General features: G+C 40.0%; 1 protein-coding gene across 1 annotated transcript in view; it reads right to left on the bottom strand.

The window, feature by feature from the left end:
* Lrrc69 (leucine rich repeat containing 69) overlaps positions 1 to 24,896 on the bottom strand; it is a 72,539-nt gene that overhangs the window by 27,644 nt on the left and 19,999 nt on the right. The window contains exons 4-5 of the mRNA XM_075968030.1: positions 20,504 to 20,699; positions 17,779 to 17,850 (exon numbers count right to left, since the gene is read on the bottom strand). Coding sequence (XP_075824145.1) covers positions 17,779 to 17,850; positions 20,504 to 20,699 — 268 coding nt within the window. The remainder of the gene's footprint in view (positions 1 to 17,778; positions 17,851 to 20,503; positions 20,700 to 24,896) is intronic.

Raw genomic sequence — 24,896 nt, 5'->3', positions numbered from 1 at the left:
GAATATATTCAAAAGTCCTAACATGTAATATTTGACTCCCTTCAGCCTTCTTCCCCAAGGTAACCTGGTGAGCACTCCTCACACCGAGGCTTTTAGACATTTCACACCAGCTCTGTCTTACTTGTTGTGACTCTCCAGTTGTGTGTTCCACCCGCCTAAGACTAAAACATCACCTATCTGTGTCCCCAGCCTTCACTCCATGTCCTTGCCCTGTGCATAAGTCAGCCCTATAAAGAGCAGGGACAGCCACTATAGAAAACTCCCCAGGCTTTGTTGCCTTTAAGAATGATGTCTTAAATAACAGCCTACTGCAGGCTCTAAAGGCGGTGTCAAATACACAGTAATTATTGATTACGTGGTAATTGATTACTGATACTCAGTAAACAACTGATATATAAATGAATAGCAAAGAAATACAGCTTTATCCAGGCTTTCAAGATTTGCAGTCCTTCCTCAGAGTTGGTAAATGAAGACAGGGACTCCCGCAAGCGACAAGCTGCAGCAGCACTGTCCATGTCCGCCAAGTCCTGCTGTCACTTCAGACTGGCCTGACGTTACTGGGGGCTCAGCAGGGACAGAGTGCAGAAACAGTTTTAACAAAAATGGGAGAAAAGAAGGCTGAGGCTTCACATGGACTCAAAGACAGAATTGATAAGCAATCTTAAATCACTATGAGCTCTTCAGACCATCTCAGCACTCCTGGGGCTACGTTGTAATAAGATCTAGGATTTCTTAATAGACTCAGGTTAGAGAGGGATAAAATTTTAAATACAGGAACTATGACATCCAAAAATTAGACCCAAGGAACAATTCTTTTTTAAAGAATGAGTAAGATTTAGCAGCTAATGGAAAATTAAACACAGAATAATATGCCTGATTTATATTATATATTATATATATTTGATTATATATATAATCAAAAGTGTAGGGTGATGTGGCTGATGACATCATTTATGCATAAGGAATCCCAGAAAAGTCTATACTGAAACCTCTCTCTCACACCTTCCATAAGTAGTAGAAGGAAAAACAGGCAGAGGGTAATGTAAAGTCTTAATTTTTCATATCTGCCAAATATATGCCCCAAGAGAGGATCCTGAGAGAGAGTAAAGGGAGGAGGCTAAGAGCCAAGGCTGGCAGAAAGGAAACATCTGCATTTTCACATAGGGAGGGCAGGGAGGAGACTTTCTTCAGACCACAGAGATGCTGCTCAAAGTGCCTAAGCCCAGTTTCTCCCTGGGCTTCAATATTGTGGGCCTTGAAGAGTACACAGTAATTTAATACAGTTTATCAGTTTTGTCTTTGAGACACCCCCATAGTGTTTTCAGCAATCTCTCTCAACATCACTGAAGCAGTAATTGCTACTGAAGGCCTTGCTTGCATCACTGCACAGGCCCCAATCACAGGCCTTCTTCAGACCCCACTTTAGCCCTTGAACTACCCGAGAACTAAGAGCTACTCCCTCTCTGCGCTATCAATGCGCTCACAAAGGTATTTAGATCACCATTCCTTCCTCAGAACTGTCTGGCAGCAACCCACGTCACTAGAAATCACTCATGGCCTTCTGGCTGTCACTATGTGTACCCTCAGCCCTTATGTACTGGGCTTTGCTTTTACTCTTTCTGTATTTCTTCTCCCTCCACTGTGCTAAGATTGGTTTTTTTCCTAAGCATTTCCCCCTTTTTGCGACACTTTGGCCCCAAAGTTATCCACTCCTTCAAGATAAGAATATATGGAATAAGGTCTTAATGCTTTGAAAGAGGAAACCTCTTTTTGTTCTCAAATGGAAAAACCAAACAAGTTCTCATTAATCTGGCAAAGAACAAGAGTGTCTTCTCCTATGGGCCTTAACCAAGGAAAATTATTCAAGAGATAGAGCAGCTGAAAGAGTTTGCATCGTAAGAACTGAATGTGTGCATTCTCTTTCCTGTCAAAATGCAAAGAACAAAGTTTAGAGCATCTACTGCCACAGTGAAAAAAAAAAAGATTAGGGAAACATCTTTGAAAAAATTAAGTGTCAGGGAAAAGCCTGAAAGTTCTTCCTGTGAGAGAATAGATCTTCCGGGAGCTCATCCAAAAGCAACACTGGGAATGAGAACAGATGTTTATGAGTAAAATGTACATCCCGGATTGAAAAGAGCATCTTCTACATGAACAATAGTATGGTCGCTTACATTGTGTGTCCAAATCCTCCTGTTCTCTTTCACTTCATCTGCCTCGAAAACTTAAGCCTGGGTCATCCAGGCTGCATCCTCGCCTGTCCCTGCACGCAACTGAGCAGGTGTCCTTTGCAGGGCTGCTCCTCAGAGCTCGCAGATTGTCCATAAATTCATCACCACCACCTTCCAGGTACACTTAGTGGTCTCTGGAAAGCTTGCAGCAGCCAACACTGACTTTCATTACTCAGGGTTCTTTTCCCAACTATGACCTAGTTCTCCTCAGAGTCACATCCTCTTTCCACTTGATCTTCACCCAGGGTAATTTCATCCACACCTAGGACTGTCTTGTAGAAATAACTATAGCTCCGCATCTTACAACCAACCGTACACTCAAACATCCACTAGGTTGAAGCACAATTAATAAAAACTCAGAGATAAAAATTTGGGCTCAACCTGAAGACCAGAAAAGCAAAGCAGCCAAACACTGGCTTTTACCTCCACCTCAATTCAAAAATGGCGATCCTGCCTCCAGGAATCTCAGAATGAAACCAAAGACTGAGAGCTGTCTCCTCCAGTTCTATAATCCTCTCTAATGCTGGGATTAAGGCTGGGCACCACTACTGCCTGGTTTCTATAGCAAAGTAGTATGGCTACTAGCATTAAAGGTGTGTGCCATTGCTGCCTGATCAGTAAGGCTGGTCTGTGTGGCTGTTTTACTTTTCTGGTCCTCCAGCAAGCTTTATTTATTAAAACACAAATAAAATGCCACTACATTAGTATGCATCAACTCCCCCGTTCCAGAGAGAAAATAGGGCCTTGTTGGTGTTGATCTTATGTTGCTTTCTATCTCAACTCAGGAATCTCACATCATGAGTTATATCGCTGTAGTTGTTTTAATGAGATGCCCTATAAGTCTCTGGCATCTGAATATTTGATAACCAGTTGGTAGAGGTTTGAGGAAGAAGGAAGAAATTTTATGAAGTACAAATCTATTACATCTCCTCTTATTTGAAACCCTTGAGAGTCCTGTTCTCCTTGAAGTAAAGATAAAAATACCCAGGATACCCTGAAGACTTTCCCACAGCTTCATCCCATCTGGGCATAACAAGATATGGAGCTCCATTTAGTGCCAGAAGATACCCGGTCCTCCCACCCAAAGGCCTTGCTAGTGTTTCCCCTCCTCAGAACAAATCTCAGCTTGTCTCACCACTTCTAGGAAGCCTTACCCAACCTGTCTAGACTGTACCTGACAGACCGGTGTCATCCACTGTGAATACACTGGTTTCAGGATATAAATCCACGGCACTAATTGTCTGGTATCTGTTTCATTACCACACTATAGCTCAGAGGGAGCAGAGACCCTGGCAGGCTTCTTTATCACTTTTCTTCTTTCCCAGTGCATGGCTTGGCATACAATGTTAGACGTGTGAAATAAAGAAGGTAGACTTGGGGGTCGGTTGCCTTGTGTAAATTCCAGTTCCATACTTAGTACCTAGGAGACCTTGTGCTGTTTCTCAATGGATAAATAAAAGAGCAATAATAATAGGCTATTTGTATGGTAAGCGTGGTTACTAGGTAATATAATCTATGTAAAGTGCTCAGAACAATTTCTGTGATCGAATAAATAAGCATAGAAAGCAGTGAGCAAACACTGTAACTATTAAAAATTTCAGCATGTATTATCCATTTTACAGTGTATTATACTAAAAGGTAGTAGATAGTTATGGTATATATCAATACTCTTTAGAATTCATTCAAAATTCAAGCTAATCAAATTAATGATGCTCACAAAAGATCACAAGAAAATCATGCTAAAATATTCAATAAGGGGAGCAATATGCAAAGTTATTTTTAAAGGGTCTATTTTAAAGGTATCTCATAAATATTAAAGCATAAATATGTTAAAATGTCAATTGTGACAGTGTGGTTTTCTAGTTGTTTGGTGTTTGTGTTAACTGGGGACTGAACTCGGGGCCACACACATGATAGGCAAGCATCATTAACTCTGGGTGGTGGCAGCAGCCCCATCGTTCCTCATACAATGTTACATTTTCCGAATTTTTAAATGTATAATTTTTATAACCTAAAGAAAGACTCCCTTCTTCATTTTCATGTTGGAAAGTAGACCAAAATTTGGCCTGCTGGTATGAGAAAATAAATAAGTAGAACTTCTCCTGTAGCCAGGTGACAGTGGCGCACGCCTTTAATCCCAGCACCCGGGAGGCAGAAGCATGCGGATCTCTGTGAGTTTGTGGCCAGCCTGGTCTACAAGAGCTAGTTCCAGGACAGGCTCCAAAGCTACAGAGAGATCCCGACTCGAAAAACAAAACAACAACAAAAACTTCCCCGTAAACTTCAACTTTCATTGTTTTGTTTTGTTTGCTTTTGGTTTTGGTTTTGGGGGCTAGAGGGCTGTTCGATTGCTTTGTACTTTCTGAAAAGCCGTCAGCATTCTCTACCTCTAAGTTAAAACTGGATCATTTTATAAATTAAAAAAAAAAGTAAAAAAAAAAATAAGAATTTGAGGATTGTAGTAATTATGAGTGAAGACCCATGCTATATGTGTATATAGATGACTTAGGAAGATCTTTTATGTTGAACAATTTAAAAGATACAGAAAAATAAGTATTTTCAAAATTAAAAAAAATAAGCACATGAAAAAAAAACTGGAGAGTAAAGCAAGACTCCCACTCAGGGCCTCCACAAACTCTCGTTAATGTCTGTATTCGGCCTTTCACACACTATCTGCATATTTTAATTTCCCTTCGTGATTACCCCAGCTAATTTTACATGAGGCTCCACTCACTGGCTTGATGAAATGTCTCTATGTGTTTATTCTAGAAGAGGGACTTCAGTAGTAAGAGAGGGAGAGAAATACCATTTCAGAGCTGTCTTCTTTGGTATTGAACATTCATATTCTACTTTTTAAAGGCTTCTTCTGTACATAACTTGATCAGTAATGACTTTTTAGTGATATACTTTATCCCTACAAACTATTTTTTCTGAATAGTTCATGTTAAAAACCTAGCAATTGTTTTTCTCTGGCTGTTTAGTCATGAATTACTCAGTCTGTAATCTTAACTCATTCTATTCCACACTTGAGCCCCTATTTAAAAAGGCCTCATAATAATCATATTCCCATATTATACTACTGAGAGTTTGAAAATGCTTCCTTTTCCCACTTCCTAATGAATTCACTGCATTCATAATTTGGCAGCCAATTGACTGGTTTCAAGGGTGGTCCTCAGGGGTATTTTCCTTTCTTTCCTTTTCTTGTCCTCCTGCTTTTTACACAAAGATCTTTAAAATATCATTTAATTTTTCTCTTTTCCTCTTTTTCCCTTCATTATTTTTCCGATATCACCCTCCAATATGAAACTCTTTGGTCTCTCCGATTACTAAGAACATCAGCACAAAACATCTGCAGGCTGTGGATGCTCTTACCTTACCCCAAACTCCGGCTTCTAAACTTCACACATCCCCCAATTCATACTGTTACCCTTTTCCTTACTTCCCATGCCTTTTTTGAAGTTGCTCTGTCAGTCTAGAAAGCTCACACAGCATGACGGAACACACTCTGTGCTGTCAGTGCATGGTGGAGAATGTATACGATATATCAATTCTTTTCGTTCCTACTTTAATGGATTCTAATCTAAGAGGGTCTAATTGTTCTCCCTTGATGACATGCTGGGCACCACGACTTGCTTCTAATGAATACAATATAGCACCAGCAATGTGTACAACTTCAGAGATTAAACCATTGCAATTCCTCCTCGTCTTCTCATTCTTAGATCACCTACTCTGAAGGAAGCTAGCTGCCATGAATCGAGGACACTTAGGCAGTACACATAGTAACAAACCTAGGTTTTGTGCCAAAAGCCTTTTGAAGGCACCATCTTGGAAACAGATTTTCCAGCCCCAGGCTGCAGTCCCAGATGACTTGATTCCAGCTCATGAGCAACAGAACACACAGCTGACTCCTTTCAACTCTGCAATCAGCAGACCTCATGTAAAATCGTCCACACGTGCTGACTTAAGCGACTGCATCTTCTGGGGCATCGTCATAATGATGCATGAATAATCAAAACTCAGAGGGAGAAGCTGGGGTTCAACCTGGAGATCTGGGGAAAGGAGGGGCCGTGTTTCAGCTTGCAGACAGAAATAACATAGGTCTCTAGTCCTGAGCTCTTTTCAACACATTTACTCCTCCATCCACTGTATTTCAACACTGTTTTGTTCTATCACAGAAATATCATGAATTCATGGAATGATAAAGGGGGATGAGAAGCAAAAAAATCTTTCATTCTAGAAGATGGCAAAGCCAACAATGTTTGCAAACAGGTGGGAATTCACAGAGAAAGCAACAGAGAATTTTAACCTGTGATTCTTCTGCTAGAAACTACACACCAATTCATTCTCACTTTAATTTCTCCCCATTCCTTCATTCTCTGATTTTATGAAGAAAACTTAAATACCACAGCCGGGTTGTTGATAAATTACATTATCAGACCAAGCAATGTTTCATAAACATGACTAATATGTCTGTGAACGACTCTAATGGCATTGACATCAAGAGCTATGCTTGCTTATTAAATTAAAATGGATTTAACAAGGTAAGTTTAAAAAACTTCAGTAATTGTCTGGAGATGACTTTTACTAACTGTATCTAGTTAACTACCTAGTTAACTCTAGCTTATGTCGATTTGACAAAAGAAAACTTATTCAGTATGCTTATTTTTAATCTAATAATAAAGAAATCATCCAGCCTCACAAACATAAAGTTTTTTGGTAATCCTGAGGCAATGAAACTTACAACTAACATTCCATTTGAATTAATAAGATGCCACATAGCTCTGCATAGGAAAAGTAAATGGAAATAAAGCTAAAACTTTACCTCATCTGAGACTTCTAGGCATGTTCAAAAATAATTATTCAAGCATAATTTTCAGTAAATAATCAAAGCTAATGAACCTTATAAGAAATGGTATGCTGAGTTGAATATCACTTTTGTAGCTAGCCATGACTAACAGGGGTGAATGAACCTGTACTAACAACAGAGAAGCCAAGTGTAACCAATATGTACCCCAAATATTCTCCTCCATTATTGCATTTATTAGGCTTAGACGTTAAAGTCTGCAATTGCCATGTTTAACAAGTAAAGCCCATTTAAAATGTAAATAGCAGCACAGTAGATTTGAAAAAGAACCAACAAGAAATTGCCTACTGAATAAAGTTGAGGGGGAACAAATAAACATTTAAAAATTTTAAATATAACTAAAAGTAAATTATACAATTATAAAAATGAGGATAATATAGAACAAAACACGAAGAGGAAAAGAATGAAACAGAAGGGGGCTAAGATCCAAAGTAGAGACAAGGAAAAGTTGTAAAATAGATGAAATTAAATTATAGTCAGAGAAAAGAGAAAAGTCTATGCTAGAAGGAAGAGGACTCCAAACTTATCTGAATAATGAAAAACATCATTTCCTAGTTGGGTTTCTATTGTTTTGGTACATGCCATGACCAAAAGGAACTGGGGTAGGAAAGGGCGCATTTGGCTGGCAGGTTATAGTCCGTCATCGAGAGAAGCCACAATAGGAGCCGTAAGACCTGGAGATGGTACGCTGCCTACTGGCTCCCTCTCCATGCCGCCCAGAGCCACCTGTCCAGGAATGGCGCTGCCTACAGTGTTTGGGGCCTCCTGTATCAATCAAGAAAAGGCCCCCACAGACTTGCCAATGGATCAATACGATGGAGGCAATTCCTCAACTGATTTTTGTATCAAGCTGATAAAATCTCACCAGCACAAAATTCATCCATGCGTTTAAGCAGCCTAATAAATTCCAGGCAGGGAGAACAAAATGAAATAAACATATAGAAACATCATAATTGAAATTAATAATAAAACTATGAGAAAAATCTTAGAAGTTGCCAGGAAAAGAAAAACAGATGTGTTTTTCTCCTGAGGAGAATCTTCGTGCCTGTGCTTTGAGCCTGGACCAGGCAAGCAGCCTCTGGGCCTTGCAGTGAAAGCTAGGAAACCCCAGAGAGACGTGAAACGCTGACATGGTGCAAGCCAGCATGCTAATTTGGATCCTACACACAGTAAAGGTTATTCCTCAAGAATAAATCTAGGATTGACGTTAAAGCTGAGACAATGTAAACTCGTTGCCAAGGAAAGACATGGAGGTGTTTGGAGCTGGAGGTAAACAGGATTCCTCTCTAAGACCAGAGATGGGGAGAAATAGTTGCAATGAAAAGGTTCAGTCCGAAGGCATCCCACCTTCGTGTAGAACAAAGGCGGAAAGCCTGGGAGGTACAGACGCAGTTAGGATTCCCAACAGAACATTCTGAAACAAGGGTGGGAAAACAAACTTGCGGACCTTACACTCCCCAGAAGTGTAAATTAATAATCCCCATAAAGCAAGGGAATTTTTAATGTGTAGTCAGTTATAACAGTAAAATTTTATAAAACTTTATTATTAAAATGGCCAAATGGAATTATAAAAATCTCCGTATTTTAAAAAGGAAAGAAAGAAAAGTGGGAAAGGAGCACAGAAGAAATAGAAATCCAGAATAAGATGCTGATTAAGCCCAGATTAATTCAGCAATACATCAAGATGAACTAAATGCTTGCTACTGCTTGAAGACAGAGCCTTTTACAATGGCTGCTTTAAAGTGAATCTCTATGCCTGTAGGGCTTCAGAAAGATGGGAAGGAATGAAAACCAGCATATCATGCAAACATGAACCCAGGGGAAACTGGTGTAGTGGTAGGAACAGCAGAAAAATTAAGCTTTATGTCTATATCTCAGAATATGTGAGCATGAGCCTGAGACATGAAAATTTAGCATCATCACTGATTATACCTCTGCACTCTGGAATCGATTTGACAATTATACAGTTTGTAATAAATAGATTTATTAATTTCTAGGATGAAAGTTTGGAAAACAGAAATGAAAATTAAATAACAAATCCCTTCAACCAGGACTTCTTAACCTCAACATGAACAGTCTAGTCAGATGACATTTTGGAGGACTGTCCCACATCCTACAAATGTTTGACAGTATCTCTGGCCTCCAGCCCAGGATACCAATGGTACCCATCCCTGTGTTCGTGCAAATAAAATTGTCTCCAGCCAGGTTTTATTGTCTACTGCGTGCCAGGGACTGAGTTCTAGGTGTTGGAAATACATCATTGAAAAGACAAAAAATGCTTGTAATCATTGAGTTTTCTTGAGGAGGTGCAGGCAGATGGGTAGAAAGGGTTCACCACCTAAGAAAGGGTAATAAGGTTTCGGGAGAGCCACTTACTGGATCTGACCAGAGCCTTTCTTTGCGGGATTTTGTTTCCTTATTTTACGCTGTCCTGGGGATCACACCCTGAGACATACAAATGTGAGGAAAGTGCTCTACATGTGAGCTAAACGCAGGCACGCTGGCCAGCTCGGGCATGGTGAGCACGGCTCTGGCAGGCCTTGCCCTTCTCCCTGCTTTTCTCCGCCTAGTTCACAACCATGACGACACATTCCTAGAGCTGGCCAGCAAGGTCTGCTCCCTTTAGCCAATAAATCCCTTCTCCTGAGGCTGATTACCAAAGTACAGCAATCAAAAGCCCCCTTTGACTCAACTAATTAACATGCCCAGTTAAAATTGAACACCTCATCCTAACACAGGGTTTTCCCAGTACCATCGTAAACTGCCCACTGTGCCGTTGTAAACCAACATTTTCCTACGTGCCACCTCTGCCTCCTCTCTATCCAGAGGCAGCCCTTTGTCCCTCCAGGATAAATACCCCTCCCTTGCTGTCTTCCCCTTCTCCCGCATCCTCTGTCTCCTGTCTTTGTCTTATTCCTCTGGGGCAAGTAAATCTCCCATGTGCTGAGCACCTGTTCTTGCAGGTTCTGAGCCTGTTCCTTTCATTTCACTACACCGGGTCCCAGAGCCTCTCTTTAAAAAGCTTTTTATTTATGATCAGGGTTGGTCTCCAAAGCATACTGACCCTGAATTTCAGTCACCAAACTTCACTTTTATGGCAAGGAGATAAGCGAGACATCATTTTACTCTTCTGAGTCAGATCATTACATCCTAGTGAGAAAACTCAAATTCTCAAGAGTTTAACTGATGGATAAACATGGCTTGTCAACCACCAGGTCCCACGAGGCAGGGTCGTTTCAGAGATTTCTATCTTACCGGCATCCAGTATCAGCCTGTCTTTAATGCCAATAAAATCGCATAGATATAAAAGGTCAGAATCCAGACTATTAAGTTCAGCCGAGCAGAGAAAAGTCAGCCACAGCACCAAACTTAATTGGGCACTCCGTGTTTCAACTTGAGTTCTCACAAAATGATCACTGCCTCCGGAGTGAGGTTTTATGAATTTTCTCTAATGCTTTCATCTCAGAAAGGCTATCTCATGAAACTTCAGAACTAGAGTAGTAAAAGCAGCAACAGCAAGTAACCGAGCGCACTTCTCGTCGCCGCCCCCACACCCACCCCCACACGAGGAGCAGCGGGGCATGAGCTCAGGCTCGTAAAAGCGGTGACAGGAAAAGTGTCCAGTCAGGCTTTGGAACTCACGAGTCCTACATCACTTAGCTAAGCTTACATCACTCGCATAAAGCCTGATCCCACGAGGGCTTTGCGTCAGTAAAGCGCTGGCTCATGTCCCGCTTCTTTAAAGGTCACAGATTTTAAATGTATATCTCCTAATAAATCCGGCCGTGGGAGATAGCGTTGGCAACTCGAGAAAAACACAATCACTTTCAAATCAAAGTCAAATTTTGGAAATGCGCTTAAAGAGATTCAAGGACAGGATACAGCTTTCTTTAGTATTCAAAAGGCAAAAATAAATAAGCAAATACTCTCAGCATGGAGGCCAAATACCAAATATATCCCTAGAGTCGCTGTTGCAGAGGCAGAACAGCTAAGGGACAAGGTACATGACGGGAGCCCCTCACAGCCCAGGACAAACTGGAGGCTCAGGCAAGCTACCACCTTATGGACATATCTGACTGTTCTTGATCACAGCTCTATGAATATATCCTTGTGTGTAGATTTTTATTTACCATGGCTATTTTTTATACTTTAAAAAAGTTTTTAAGCTTCAGATAGGAGTTTGGATATGAAGTAAACACTTCAATTTCATTCTCTGAATGAGTTTCTTTCCCATAACTCAGTTATACTTTCTTTCTTTCTTTTTTTTTGGATTTTTCAAGGCAGGGTTTCTCCATAGTTTTTGGTTCCTGTCCTGGAACTAGCTCTTGTAGACCAGGGTGGCCTCAAACTCACAGAGATCCGCCTGCCTCTGCCTCCCAAGTGCTGGGATTAAAGGCGTGTGCCACTACCGCCCAGCTTCAGTTATACTTTCTAGACTACTTTATGAGATGTTCGATCAAAGACATGGAAATATTTGTAATATAACAGCCATTCTCTGAGCACTTCAGTTCACAGTTCCTTATAGACTTATAAACTAAAACTAAATGGTCTTCCTAAGAATAAATGCGTGTACATATGTCTTTATAACTGGTCATATAAACTAAATTGCTCTATTGAAGGCACATGAGCTCATTTTGAAATGATAAGAGTTATTCAAAAATAAAATGGGGATGCGGTGTTGCAGATGGCTCAGCAGGTAAACAGCTTGTAAAACAAGGGTGAGAAGGATCCCCAGCACCACCTCTATGCCTCCCTGTAATGCCAGCATGGAGAAGGCAGAGACAGGGGCTCCTCAGAGCATGCTGGCTGGCTAGACTAGCCAAACTTGTGTGAGTTCCTGATGCAGATGACATACCTTGACTCAACACATAAGGTTGGAATCATAGACGAAGACATCTGACTTCAAGCTCTGGCCTCCACACACACGCATGCACAGATGTATAAACGCACATGTGTACACATACATACACAAATGCATTAGTTAAGAAGTCGGATTTCTTGACTTTGTATAAGCACAAAAGTATAAAGTGACTAAAGGTACAAATCGCAATCCCAGAGAACCTAGACAACAATGAGGACTCCAAGAGAGACATGCATGGATCTAATCTACATGGAAAATAGAAAAAGGCAAGATCTCCTGAGTAAATTGGGAGCATGGGGTCCTTGGGAGAGGGTTGAATGGGAGGGAAGAGGCAGGGAGGGGAGCAGAGAAAAATGTAGAGCTAGATAAAAATCAATTTAGAAAAAACAAAAAAGGAACGTGTTTAAGAAGACAGAGTCAGAGCTAACACACTTTCCCACAGCTGCAGCTGCGGCTTGTTTTCAGTTTCTAAGTCTTGACTTAGTGCTCAGCCAGATCTGGAGCTTCCAGAAGCAGTTTGTGTCAGAGTTAACAATTTTCAGAGTTAGTGCTTTCCTAAGGTTTTCAGGCACATGTTTTATTGTATGTGGGCAGGGGACGGGGAGGAAGGAAGGGAGGGAGGGAGGGAGGGAGGGAGGGAGGGAGGGAAGGAGGGAGGGAGGGAGGGAGGGAAATGCTGTAGGCTCTAGCACTGACATGAGAAAAATAATACTTGGACTATTTGTGGTTATGTATTGGTGGAGGAAGGTCATTGGTTAATTAATAAACTGCTTGGCCCTGAAAGGTTAGAACATAGGTGGGTGGAGTAAACAGAACAGAATGCTGGAAGGAAGAGGAAGTGAGGTAAGATGCCTCAGACAGACGCCATTTCCTCTCCTCTCTGGGGCAGACGTGATAAAGCTCCGACCCTTAATGGACGTAGGCTAGAATCTTCCTGGTAAGCACACCTCGTGGTGCTACACACATTAATAGAAATCGGCCAAGCAATGTTTATATAAATACAGTTTGTGTGTTGTTATTTCAGAGCATAAGCTAGCCAGGCGGCCGGGAGCTGGGTGGCAGGAAGTGGCCGGCAACTCCTTCAACAGTGTATTCTGCTGTATGTGTGCAGAGATGAACACACACAAGTACAGAAGCTCTCAGAGACCAGCAACATCAGACTTGTCTAATATGGGCCTGGGAACCTTCTGATGGTAGGAATTTCTTTAATAATCAAGAGCAACACTTGGGAGGAAGTGGCCAGAGAAGACATTCAACAAAGTTTAGCTGGACTGAACTCTCTTCACACAGGACAGTTAGATCTGTTACAGAACAATACTAAGTTTTACACTCTATAAAAGTATCCTGGGTTGAGAAGTAGCACCCACCTCAAAAAGTGTGTCTCAGAGTTGTGAAGATACAGTGAGCTAGGATGAAGTCACATTGAATCAGAGTGGATAAAAGTCCAAGGACTGTGCCCTTCTAAGAGGAAACAGCAGCAACATGTGACCTTTAGTTCACGCCATGGCGTGCACAGGGAACCACTATACCAACCATTACTGTGATTGCCAGTGTTCCACAGGTTGTCCATTGTGCATCACGGGTCACATTTTGGAGTCTCACTCCCTCAAAGAAAGATTAGCATAAAAGACACCCAGTTTCAGATAATCTTTAACCAGAGGCTTACTCATTCCGATCTATTCCAATAAATGAAAGTATATAAAAAAAAGACCCAATGATTAAAATCAAATATCTTAAATATAGTATTTGAAGGGACATATTCAAAATAACACATTCAATATTAAGTAAAAAGATACATCCTTTCATAAAGTATAATTTCAATTTTATTCATAAGTGAATATGTCAAAATTAGATACTGAAAGAAAACAACATATTGTCTCTGGAAGATAAAATTAAAGGCACCTTATACTTTGTAATTTACAATCTTATATACCTTTTTTAAATTATTTCTATTTTTGAGATTATAATATGATTACAACATTTTCCCCTTCTCCTGTCCTTCCTCCAAAGTCTCCCTTATTCCCTTGTTGCTCTCTTTCAAATGCACAGCCTCTGTTTTCATACAGATACGGATATACCTTTTATATGAGAAATGCTTCCATTATGTTTTACTTCTTGTTTTGTGTTTGTTTGACAATATCTCTTGCGTTCTAGGCTGGCCTAAGCTTGCTATGCAGCCAAGGATGATCTCAAATGTTTGATTGTCCTTGCCCCACTAGCATGATAGGTATGTGCCACTACACAAGCTTGGAAGTGCTGGGGATCAAACCGAGGCTTCGAGCCTGCTAGATGAGTACTCTACCAAGTGTACAACCTCCTCGGTCCTGAATTACTTCTATAACCGGAAAAATGCTAAGCAGATTATGACGACACACACTTGTCATAAGGTTTTCAGTTAACATTCTTATTTATATAATTCTTGATTTAGAATAAAAGCTTTGGGGTGTGAGGAACTAAAAGACAGATAAAAGCACTTGTTGTTAGAGGACACAGGATCGATTCCCAGCACCCACACGGTTGCTCACAGATGTTCATATCTCCAGTTCCAGGAGACCTGATGCCCTCTTCTGTCCTCCGCAGGCACCAGGTATGCACACAGGCCACACAGACAGACAAGCAGGTCAAACACTCACATACACAAATAGATAAATCTAACAAAGTCAGCTTCCAGGATTTAAAAGCTACCTCAATAAAGATCACACCCTACTGAAAACTAAGTATATTCTAAGTTGTGCCCCAAATTTTAGAACATGAAACAGCATAAAGCTCAAATAAAGACCATCTCTAAAAGAACAGCAGTAAAATAAACCGAGTCTATTCTACAGGATGCAGTTACAGTGTTGTGGGAGTTCACGGTGTGCTTAAAAATAACATGTATACAATTCTCACTTTTCTCTTCCATTGTTCATACTTTTCAACATCTTATAGTAAAATCCTGTTGTAAAACACACCCTTTAGAAACCGCTTCCTATTACTACCTGGAGATTGTGAATGATCACTATAATTGAGGTGACTCGCATTGCCAATCATTTCAATATTACCACGTATTTCACATATAATTCATTGTCAAAGTAATTTCTAGTCTTTTGACACTCCCTATAAAACAGTTGATAAACATTTACCAGCTTCGTACGCTCATGAGATTAGTGGTTTTAAACATCAACTCCAGAAACTTGTCTGAAATCATAGTTTTGTAAATAAGAATTTGGGGATTACGCTAATGTATAATGACTCCAAACAAGGTCTATATCCTTCATCCTTACACTGCTCAGTCTTCATTGTGGGTAATGTTCACGTGCCTTACTTTGAAACTGAACTCTATGACACTTAGGACCGTACTCCAGCCAGCAATTTATCTCTGCGTTTGTCATGTGTTCCATCAGTTTGCCCCATCTCTCAATCGTGGAAAACCAATCACACACCAATAATTTGTAGAAAATTATTACTGTCTTTGAAAATTCTGAAGCAAATAATTGGGAACAAAGATCAGATGGGTTTGTATATTATCTTATTTCAGAGGCTAATGGGAATGTCTGAAGCTGGATCTAGCATGTCAAAGGCATGCTAAAATCATTGGAAGCAACGGTGTTTAAACACAACAGCAGATACAGAATCTCTTTTTAGAAGAAACTGTGAATTAACAGCAATACCAAGGTGGATGTTGAGTGCTGTTGAAGAACATTATAGGTTTGTTCACTTAGTAAATATATTAAGTTGAAATTCAAGGTATGTCTGATGGGAAAGTTCACATTCTAGCATCAACACAGACTTGAAAGGGTTATTCCTTTACATAGTCTATGTTATAGTAGTAGAAGTGACATTGGAAGGGGTTTTGGGAGTTAGGGTTGTACCACACTGTGCACAGAGTTAAATCAATACCCACAATATGAATAAAATTATGGAGTCTTTGCTGAAAACATTTATTCTTTCCTATAATTTGAAACCATAAATTTTTAACAACACAGTAAATCTTTAAAAAATACAATGTGAGCTATGGTGGTTAATATTTATTGCTAATTTATTAGGCTGTAGAATCATCCAGAAGGCAAGCTTTAGATGTCTGTGTAGGGTCACTTAGACAAGGCTACTTTGTGGACATGTTGGGAGGGGTTACTTAGTCGAGAGAGGCGGAAAGTGCCACTCTGAAGACGGGCAGCCCCATTCCATGGGCTGGGTCCCAGAATGCATAAAAGAATGAGCACGAGAATTCAATTACGGACACATAAAATCAGACACTTCGCCCTCCTGATGCCATGACTTAGCCACCATGATGGACTATACCCTTGGCCTGTGAACCAACAATCCCTTCCTTCCGTAAGATGCTGTGTCACGGCAACAAGATAACATAGGAAAGGATGATCTAATTCAGTGATTCCATTTCTGAGTATGCATTCAGAGAAACTGAAGGTAAAAACTAAAACTTAGTGAACAAATCTTCTACAATAGTGGCAGCAGTCCTGCTCACAGCAAGCAAGAGACAGAAACATGCTCATGTGTTCATCCACGGAGAAACGGAGAAACGAACTGCATGCACACATGTGGTCTGAGAGGCTATGATTCAGCCTGGAATGAACAAGGAAAAACCAACTCTTTATAGAAGGGACAAACTTGAGTGACATTGTGCAAAATAAGCCAGTTACAAAAGGACAAGTGTGAGCTAATTCTATCTCTGTGGACTACACGAAGCAATCAAATTCATAGAGACAGAAAGTAGAAAGAAGGAGAAATGCCTCATTTTAAAATGCTGTGGTAGATGTCAATAAGAGATAAGAAATTATCTGATTGGGAATTTGTCTAAAGACATCATTTCAGTTGGTAAGGTAACTAAATAAGTTCTAGAGGTAGGTGGTGGTGATGGACCATATCAAAGTACTGTGTCAAGACTGCCCTATTAGAAGATAAGGCTTTCTGCCCTTTTCTGAAGAGAAAGAAGGAGGAGTGGATGGTGGAGACAGAGGAGGTTGTGGGGAGAGACTGGAAGGAGGGGAGGGATTGATAGAAAACTGTGATCAAGCTGGAAAATAATTAGCTAATTAAGTAATTAATTAATACTTAAAAGATAAGCCTTTATAATATATATTTTACCACAATCAGAGTATTGCACATAGTTTTCTAAGGCATATTTTAACTCCTTTCATATATTTTTCCTTTTCAACATAAAACACTGTTTTTCCTAGATTAAAATGTCTGAAAACTACATTTTGAATAAATCAGTAAGAAAAAAGTAATGGATCCACAGGTATTTGCTGGATTTTTCTGAATTAATGACTTGTAATTATTTATCTAAATGTTCCAGCATGTTCACTTGGATATAAAAATGCAATATAAAAACAGCTATTTCCTTTCCCAAAGTTAGAAACTGCCAAAATGAACTATCTCTATTGTTTGAAATAAAGTCAAAACTCACTTCCAAATTAAAAGAAAAGTACATTTTCACAGCTGATGACTTTAAAACAATTAACAAAAGGGTCACCTCTAGATTAATTATATGGAATAAAATCTTTTGTCCAGGAAAGTAGTCTCTTCAAAAAATCAGAGGTGACCAAAAGCAGTATGCAATAACCAAGGAATCTAATGCTAACTGATAGATTAAATACTTTGATAATCATCATAATTCATTTAGTTCATGCAAGTTCAGCAGACACAGAACACAAGAGAAAGGATGAGAAAGAATGGGTTTTGAAATTCTAGAGCAAAGATAAAAGTTGAGTCATTGTACAAGTCAAGGCTCGAATTACTACACTTTTTACTGGCTGCTACATTTCCTATTCCCAACAGTATAAACAGAATATTTTTTAATTAGAGTAAAAATTAACTATACTTACACCTGCTGGAAATATCTGAATAATGTTTCCAGCTATGTCCAGGATTCTTAGTTTTTTAAGACCACAAAGTCCCTGTGTCAGAAGACAAAAGAGAGTTTTGAATATAAAGCTGTAAGTGTTAGCTTTTACTTCAGGGTTGATAGAGGTGTCCCTCCATCAAGACAGACTTCCCCAGGGAAATCCCAATGGACTGTGAAATAACTGTGACCTCTTGTCCCCTGGGCGCTCCAGAGCGGCATATTCTGAGTTACCGTCTCCAGCTCTAAACCTGCTTCTCACTCTTACTAAGTGTAGTCATAAGCCAGTTCCGAAGCGTCTGTCTGTCTTTTAATTTCTCCACTTCTTCAGACAGAAATGATACGTGCATGGCATTGTTAAGTGGATTCACTGAGTTACCAAACTCACACAGCCTAATAGTCAATGAGAACTCTTAGACACTCTGTTATTAAAGTAGAACGCCTGTGAAGGAGAAAGCAGCTATAATCCTGAAATAGTCTCTGCAATGATAATTTCACCAGAACTTACAGTAAATCTAGCTTTTTATTAGTGCTTTGATGACCTTTCTTCATAAAAGAAATAAAACCCATGATTATATCTACGTGGTCAACACACTGTGCATCACCACAGTGACCACACAGTTGCCATGGTGCATCACCGCAGTGACCACACGGTTGCCATGGTGCATCACCGCAGTGACCACATGGTTGCCATGCTGCATCTTCTTTCTAGTATTTCTGTTAACCAGCACATGAAAACTAGGGCTTTAAAACCAACGTTTTAAATTGAAAATTGAGGGTATAATTTATTAAATGACATCAACTATGGTAAAAATGTATCTGCCACACTATCATTTTGGTGGCAGCTTCTCCCTAGGGAAATGGTATGTATGTAGCCATATCCATTAGTCTTCATCTTTTATTGTTTGCTAGCACAAGTTGCATTCTCTGGGAGAAGATGATGGGTCTGCAGTACTGAGTGTACTTTAGATTTCCATCTTTGTAAATGCCAGGTCAGGAAACAGACTTGGACAAAAACTCTTCCATGAAGGGAACACTGTGCCTGGGATAGAACTATAGAAGGAAAAGAGTTAAAACAACAGAAAATAACCAAAAAAAGACTGACAGAGGAGATGCCAGGTTACGAAAATTCTTTTAGATATATATGTGTGTATGTAAGTATATATATATATATATATATATATATATATATGTGTGTGTGTGTGTGTGTGTGTGTGTGTGTGAGAGAGAGAGAGAGAGAGAGAGAGAGAGAGAGAGAGAGAGTTTTGCTTGCAGGCATATAAACCATATGTGCATTCAGTGTCCACAGAGAGCATAAGAAGACATCAGGTCCCCTGTAACTGGAGTTATAGATAGTTGTGAACTACAATGCGTGTGCTGGGAATTGAACCCTGGTCCTCTGCAAGAACAGCAACCGCTCTGAACCCCTGAGCCATCTCTCCAGTCCCTAGATGTGCATCTTCACTTCCTGTTTTGCAGACAGAAAGACTATATCTATTCCCATATATCCATCAAACTTATCACAGGTACCTAGTTTAAAAGCCTTATGTTGATCCCTGGGCAAATGACTACATCCGGTGTGAAGGACTATTCTGATGCTCGATGAGCTGAGTAGTGGGACACGACAACACGAGGCAAACCTCAAGGACACACAGGGGAGGGAACTTACAAGGCTGTAACACAACCTCAGGAGGAAAACAAAAAGAAATAGGTTCTAGACACAGAAAAGCAAACACAGTCCAAACTACACAGAAGGAACAAAGCTAAAGACTGGCATTCCTTATGACTAAGGAGAGAACATGAATGACATTGAAATTTTAAACTGTATTTGTCCACTGTGACCAGGCAAATGTCAAGATATTGCGTCAGGAAATTCTAATTTTACAAAGTTAAGAAGCTTGACTTCAGGACCTGTCAGTACTTTTAATATGTGAATATATTTTGTAAAGTTCCAGAAGACATAAATTGGTCTTCTGTGATGGAAAACTACAAATTGTAGCTGGGTCGTGGTAGCACATGCCTTTAATCCCTGCACTCATGGAGGCAGAGACAGGCAGGCAGATCTCTGTGAGTTCGAGGCCAACCTGGTCTACAAGAGCTAATTCTAGGATAGCTAGGGCTTCACAGAGAACCCCTGTCTCAAAGAAAAGCAAAACAAAACAAAAACTCTAGACTGAAAATCTTACAAACAATAGAACGTAGAAGAATAAGGTCAGGATGCCAGCACGGTAGGGATATGATGGACTCTCTTCTCTGTAAACTCGAAGCTGTCTCATACTGTTTGTGTCCATTTGTCTGCTTATCCGTACACACACTCAGATCCAAAGAGACTATTTTTTGTCTTCAACTATCACAAAGGCAGTTAAAGTTTTATGCTACAACTATATTTCAAAAGTCCTAGGTCCATCTTTTACTCAAACGGCTCTTTTCATATACCCCAGACCTCTTCAGAGGAATTAAAATAGAGCCTAAGAGGAACATAACACAAATATAAACAGAAAATATACATTCATATGCATGTGTACATATACACGTAATTCAAATGTATTAGATAAGGATTCACACTTTTTCTTTAAATGAACTTTGAAGTGCTTTATCATTTATAACACAGGCTAAAAAGAACGATGATATGGTTTAGCTTATAACCGCTTCCCGTCATGTTAAACGAGTTCTTCTCCAACAAAAATGAGTGGAGCTTTTTTCTTTACCTCTGGCAAAGCTTCAATGTTGTTCCTGGCCAGAAAAAGCTGCTGAAGATTCCGCAAGAGCTTAATCTCTTCAGGGATGCCCATGAGCTGATTGTAGTTGAGGTGCAGTTCAGAAAGACTCTGAATGGAGCAAAGCTCTGTCGGGATCTCAGTGAGCTGGTTATGATTGATGCTTAGGTAGGTAAGATTCCTTAGCCTAAGACAGCAAACAAACAAGGCGTGTGACTGCAGCTCACCGGCCAGGAAAGCCCGCTGTGAAAATGTCACTCATGATTTTCATTTTCCATGGCGCCCCGCTGAATCTCATTAAGTCAAGTGTTTGCAACTACTGTAAAGGTCTTTAGTATGACTTAATTTTTAAAAATGATTTGGAGCTGGAGAGATGGCTCAGCGGTTAAGAGCATCGCCTGCTCTTCAAAGGTCCTGAGTTCAATTTCCAGCAACCACATGGTGGCTCACAACCATCTGTAATGAGGTCTGGTGCCCTCTTCTGGCCTGCAGGCATACATACAGACAGAATATTGTAAACATAGGCTGGAACACCGGGCGGCGGAACGCGGCCGGAACACCGGGCAGCGGAACGCGCCTGAGGACGCCCAGCGCAGCCGGCGGGGACCCACTGGGACCAGAGAGGCAGCAGAGGACACAGGCTGCTGGTGGCGGGAACCTTCCCAGCAGCAGAAGCAGGCTGCAGGGACCGTGCGCAACACCAAGAACAGATCGCCCCACTACAATTAAACCAAAGAGGTAGGCCTTCGGTTGGGGAGGTCCCTGGCAAAGGAGGAGCCGGGTCCTATTCCTGAAGACCTTTCTGAGGGGTGAGAGGGATCTTGGCCCCCGGCAGGAACCAGGAAACAGAGCAAGGGCATTTTGTAAGAGGAGCCCCTGGCCAGCAGGGGAACCTGAACCAGTTTTAAAAGACCCCTTAGATAGCATCGATAGGAGGAGATGGGCAGGCGCCAAGGAAAGAATTCACCCAATAATCTGAAAAACAACATGAAAACACCAGAACCCAACGATCTTACAACAGAAGGTCTCCAACACCATAACACAGAAGAAGTGGAAATAATTGACTTTATGAAAGCTGTAGAGTCCCTTAAACAACATGTGAAAAATGCCCTTATAGAAATGGATGAGAAGTATAACCAAAAATTTGAAGAAATGAGTAAATACGTACATAATACCCTGGGAAACCAAGAAAGAACGATCAAACAGGTAATGGAAACAGTTCAAGAATTGAAAACTGAAATGGAAGCAAGGAAGAAAACACAAACTGAGGACCAGCTGGATATGGAAAATCTAGGTCAACGAGCAGAGCCTACAGAAACAAGCATAATCAATAGAATACAAGAAATAGAAGAAAGAATCTCAGATGCTGAGGACACCATAGAGAAAATAAACGCTCTGATCAAAGAAAACTGCAAAGCCAACAAATTCTCATCACAAAACATTCAGGAAATATGGGACACAATAAAAAGACCAAACCTAAGAATAATAGGAATAGAAGAAGGAGAAGAGTGACAGCTCAAAGGCCCAGAAAAATATTTTGAACAAAATTATGGAAGAAAACTTTCCCAACATAAAGAAAGATATTCCTTTGAATATTCAAGAAGCATACAGAACACCAAACAGACTGGATCAAAGGAAAACATCCCCTTGCCATATAATAATCAAAACACAAAATATACAGGTTAAAGAAAGAATACTAAGAGCTGCAAAGGAAAAAGGCCAAGTAACTTATAAAGGTAAACCGATCAGACTTACACCTGATTTCTCTATGGAAACAATGAAAGCCAGAAGGTCCTGGATAGAAGTACTGCAGAAGCTAAGAGACCATGGATGCAAGCCCAGACTACTATACCCAGCCAAGCTTTCATTCACTATAAATGGAGAAATCAAGACATTCCAGGATAAAAACAAATTTAAACAATACGTAGCCACGAATCCAGCCCTACAGAAAGCAATAGAAGGAAAACCGCAACCCAAGGAATCCAACATTGCCAACACTGCTTACAATAACTCAGGCATCTAGCGACCTTTCACTAGCACAACTCAAAGAAGGGAGACACACAAATTCTACTTCCAAAAACAATAAGAATATCTGGCGTAAACAACCACTGGTCATTAATATCACTTAATATTAATGGTCTCAATTCACCTATAAAAAGGCACAGGCTAAGAGATTGGATACGAAAACAGGATCCAACATTCTGCTGTTTGCAAGAAACACATCTCAACCACAATGACAGGCATCTATTCAGAGTAAAAGGCTGGGAAAAGATCTTTCAAGCAAATGGTCCTAAGAAAAAAGCAGGTGTGGCCATATTAATTTCTAACAAAACTGACTTCAAACTAAAATCAATCAGAAGAGATCGAGATGGACACTTTATACTCATAACAGGAACAATTTGTCAGGATGAAGTCTCAATCCTGAATATTTACGCCCCTAATATAAAAGCACCCACGTATGTAAAAGAAATATTACTAAAACTCAAGGCAGACATCAAACCACACACACTAGTAGTAGGAGACTTCAATACACCTCTCTCAGCAATGGACAGGTCAATCAGACAGAAACCTAATAGAGAAGTAAGAGAACTACTGGAGGTAATGAAGCAAATGGACTTAACAGACATCTATAGAACATTCCACCCAAATAGGAAAGAATATACCTTCTTCTCTGCAGCCCATGGAACCTTCTCGAAAATTGACCACATACTCGGAAACAAAGGAAACCTCCACAGATGCAAAAAAATATCAGTGTCCACCTGTGTCTTATCAGATCACCACGGATTAAAGTTAGAATTCAACAACAATCCTACCTCCAGAAAGCCGACAAACTCATGGAAACTGAACAGTCAACTACTGAACCACACCTGGGTCAAGGAAGAAATCAAGAAAGAAATTAAAGTCTTCCTTGAATTTAATGAAAATAAAGGGACAACATACTCAAACCTATGGGACACTATGAAAGCAGTGCTAAGAGGAAAGTTCATAGCACTAAGTGCCCACTTAAAGAAAACAGAGAAAGCATACATCGGAGACTTAACAGCACACCTGAAAGCTTTAGAAAAAAAAGAAGCAGATGCGCCCAGGAGGAGTAGAAGACTGGAAATAATCAAACTGAGGGCAGAAATCAACAAAATAGAAACGCAGAAAACAGTCCAATGAAACAAAAAGTTGGTTATTGGAGAAAATCAACAAGATCAACAAACCCCTATCCAAACTAATTAAACAACAGAGAGAGAACACGCAAATAAATAAGATCAGAAATGAAAAGGGGGACATAACCACAGACACAGAGGAAATTCAGAGACTCATTAGATCTTACTACAAAAGCCTGTATGCCACAAAACTAGAAAATGCAAAAGAAATGGACATTTTTTTTTAGATAAGTACCACATACCAAAGCTAAACCAAGACCAGGTGAACGATCTAAATAGACCTGTTAGTCGCGAAGAGCTAGAAACCGTTATCAAAAATCTACCTTCCAAAAAAAGCCCAGGACCAGATGGTTTCAATGCAGAATTCTACCAGAACTTCCAAGAAGAGCTAATACCTATATTCCTTAATGTATTTCACAATATAGAAACAAAAGAGTCATTGCCAAATTCCTTTTATGAAGCTACAAGTTACCCTGATACCAAAACCACACAAAGACCCAACCAAGAAAGAAAATTACAGGCCGATCTAACTCATGAATATCGATGCAAAAATTCTCAATAAAATACTGGCAAACCGAATCCAAGAACACATTAGAAAAATTATCCATTATGATCAAGTAGGCTTCATCCCAGAGATGCAGGGCTGGTTCAACATATGCAAATCTATCAATGTAATCCACCATATAAATAAACTGAAAGAAAAAAACCATATGATCATTTCATTAGATGCTGAAAAAGCATTTGACAAAATTCAACATCCCTTTATGATAAAAGTCTTGGAGAGATTAGGGATACAAGGGTCATACCTAAATATAATAAAAGCTATTTACAGCAAGCCGTCAGCTAACATTAAATTAAATGGAGAAAAACTCAAAGCCATCCCACTAAAATCAGGAACACGACAAGGCTGTCCACTCTCTCCATACCTCTTCAATATAGTGCTTGAAGTTCTAGCAATAGCAATAAGACAACATAAAGGGATCAAGGGGATTCGTATTGGAAAAGAAGAAGTTAAGCTCTCGTTATTTGCAGATGATATGATAGTATACATAAGCGACCCCAAAAACTCTACCAAAGAACTCCTACAGCTGATAAACACCTTTAGTAATGTGGCAGGATACAAGATCAACTCCAAAAAATCAGTGGCCTTCCTATACACTAAGGATAAGGAAACAGAGAGGGAAATTAGAGAAGCATCACCTTTCACGATAGCCACAAATAGCATAAAA

Source organism: Microtus pennsylvanicus, chromosome 3, assembly GCF_037038515.1.
Source record: "Microtus pennsylvanicus isolate mMicPen1 chromosome 3, mMicPen1.hap1, whole genome shotgun sequence".
NCBI lineage: Eukaryota > Metazoa > Chordata > Mammalia > Rodentia > Cricetidae > Microtus > Microtus pennsylvanicus.
The sequence above is the reverse complement of the archived record's forward strand: the minus strand, read 5'-3'. Positions and strand labels throughout refer to the sequence as shown.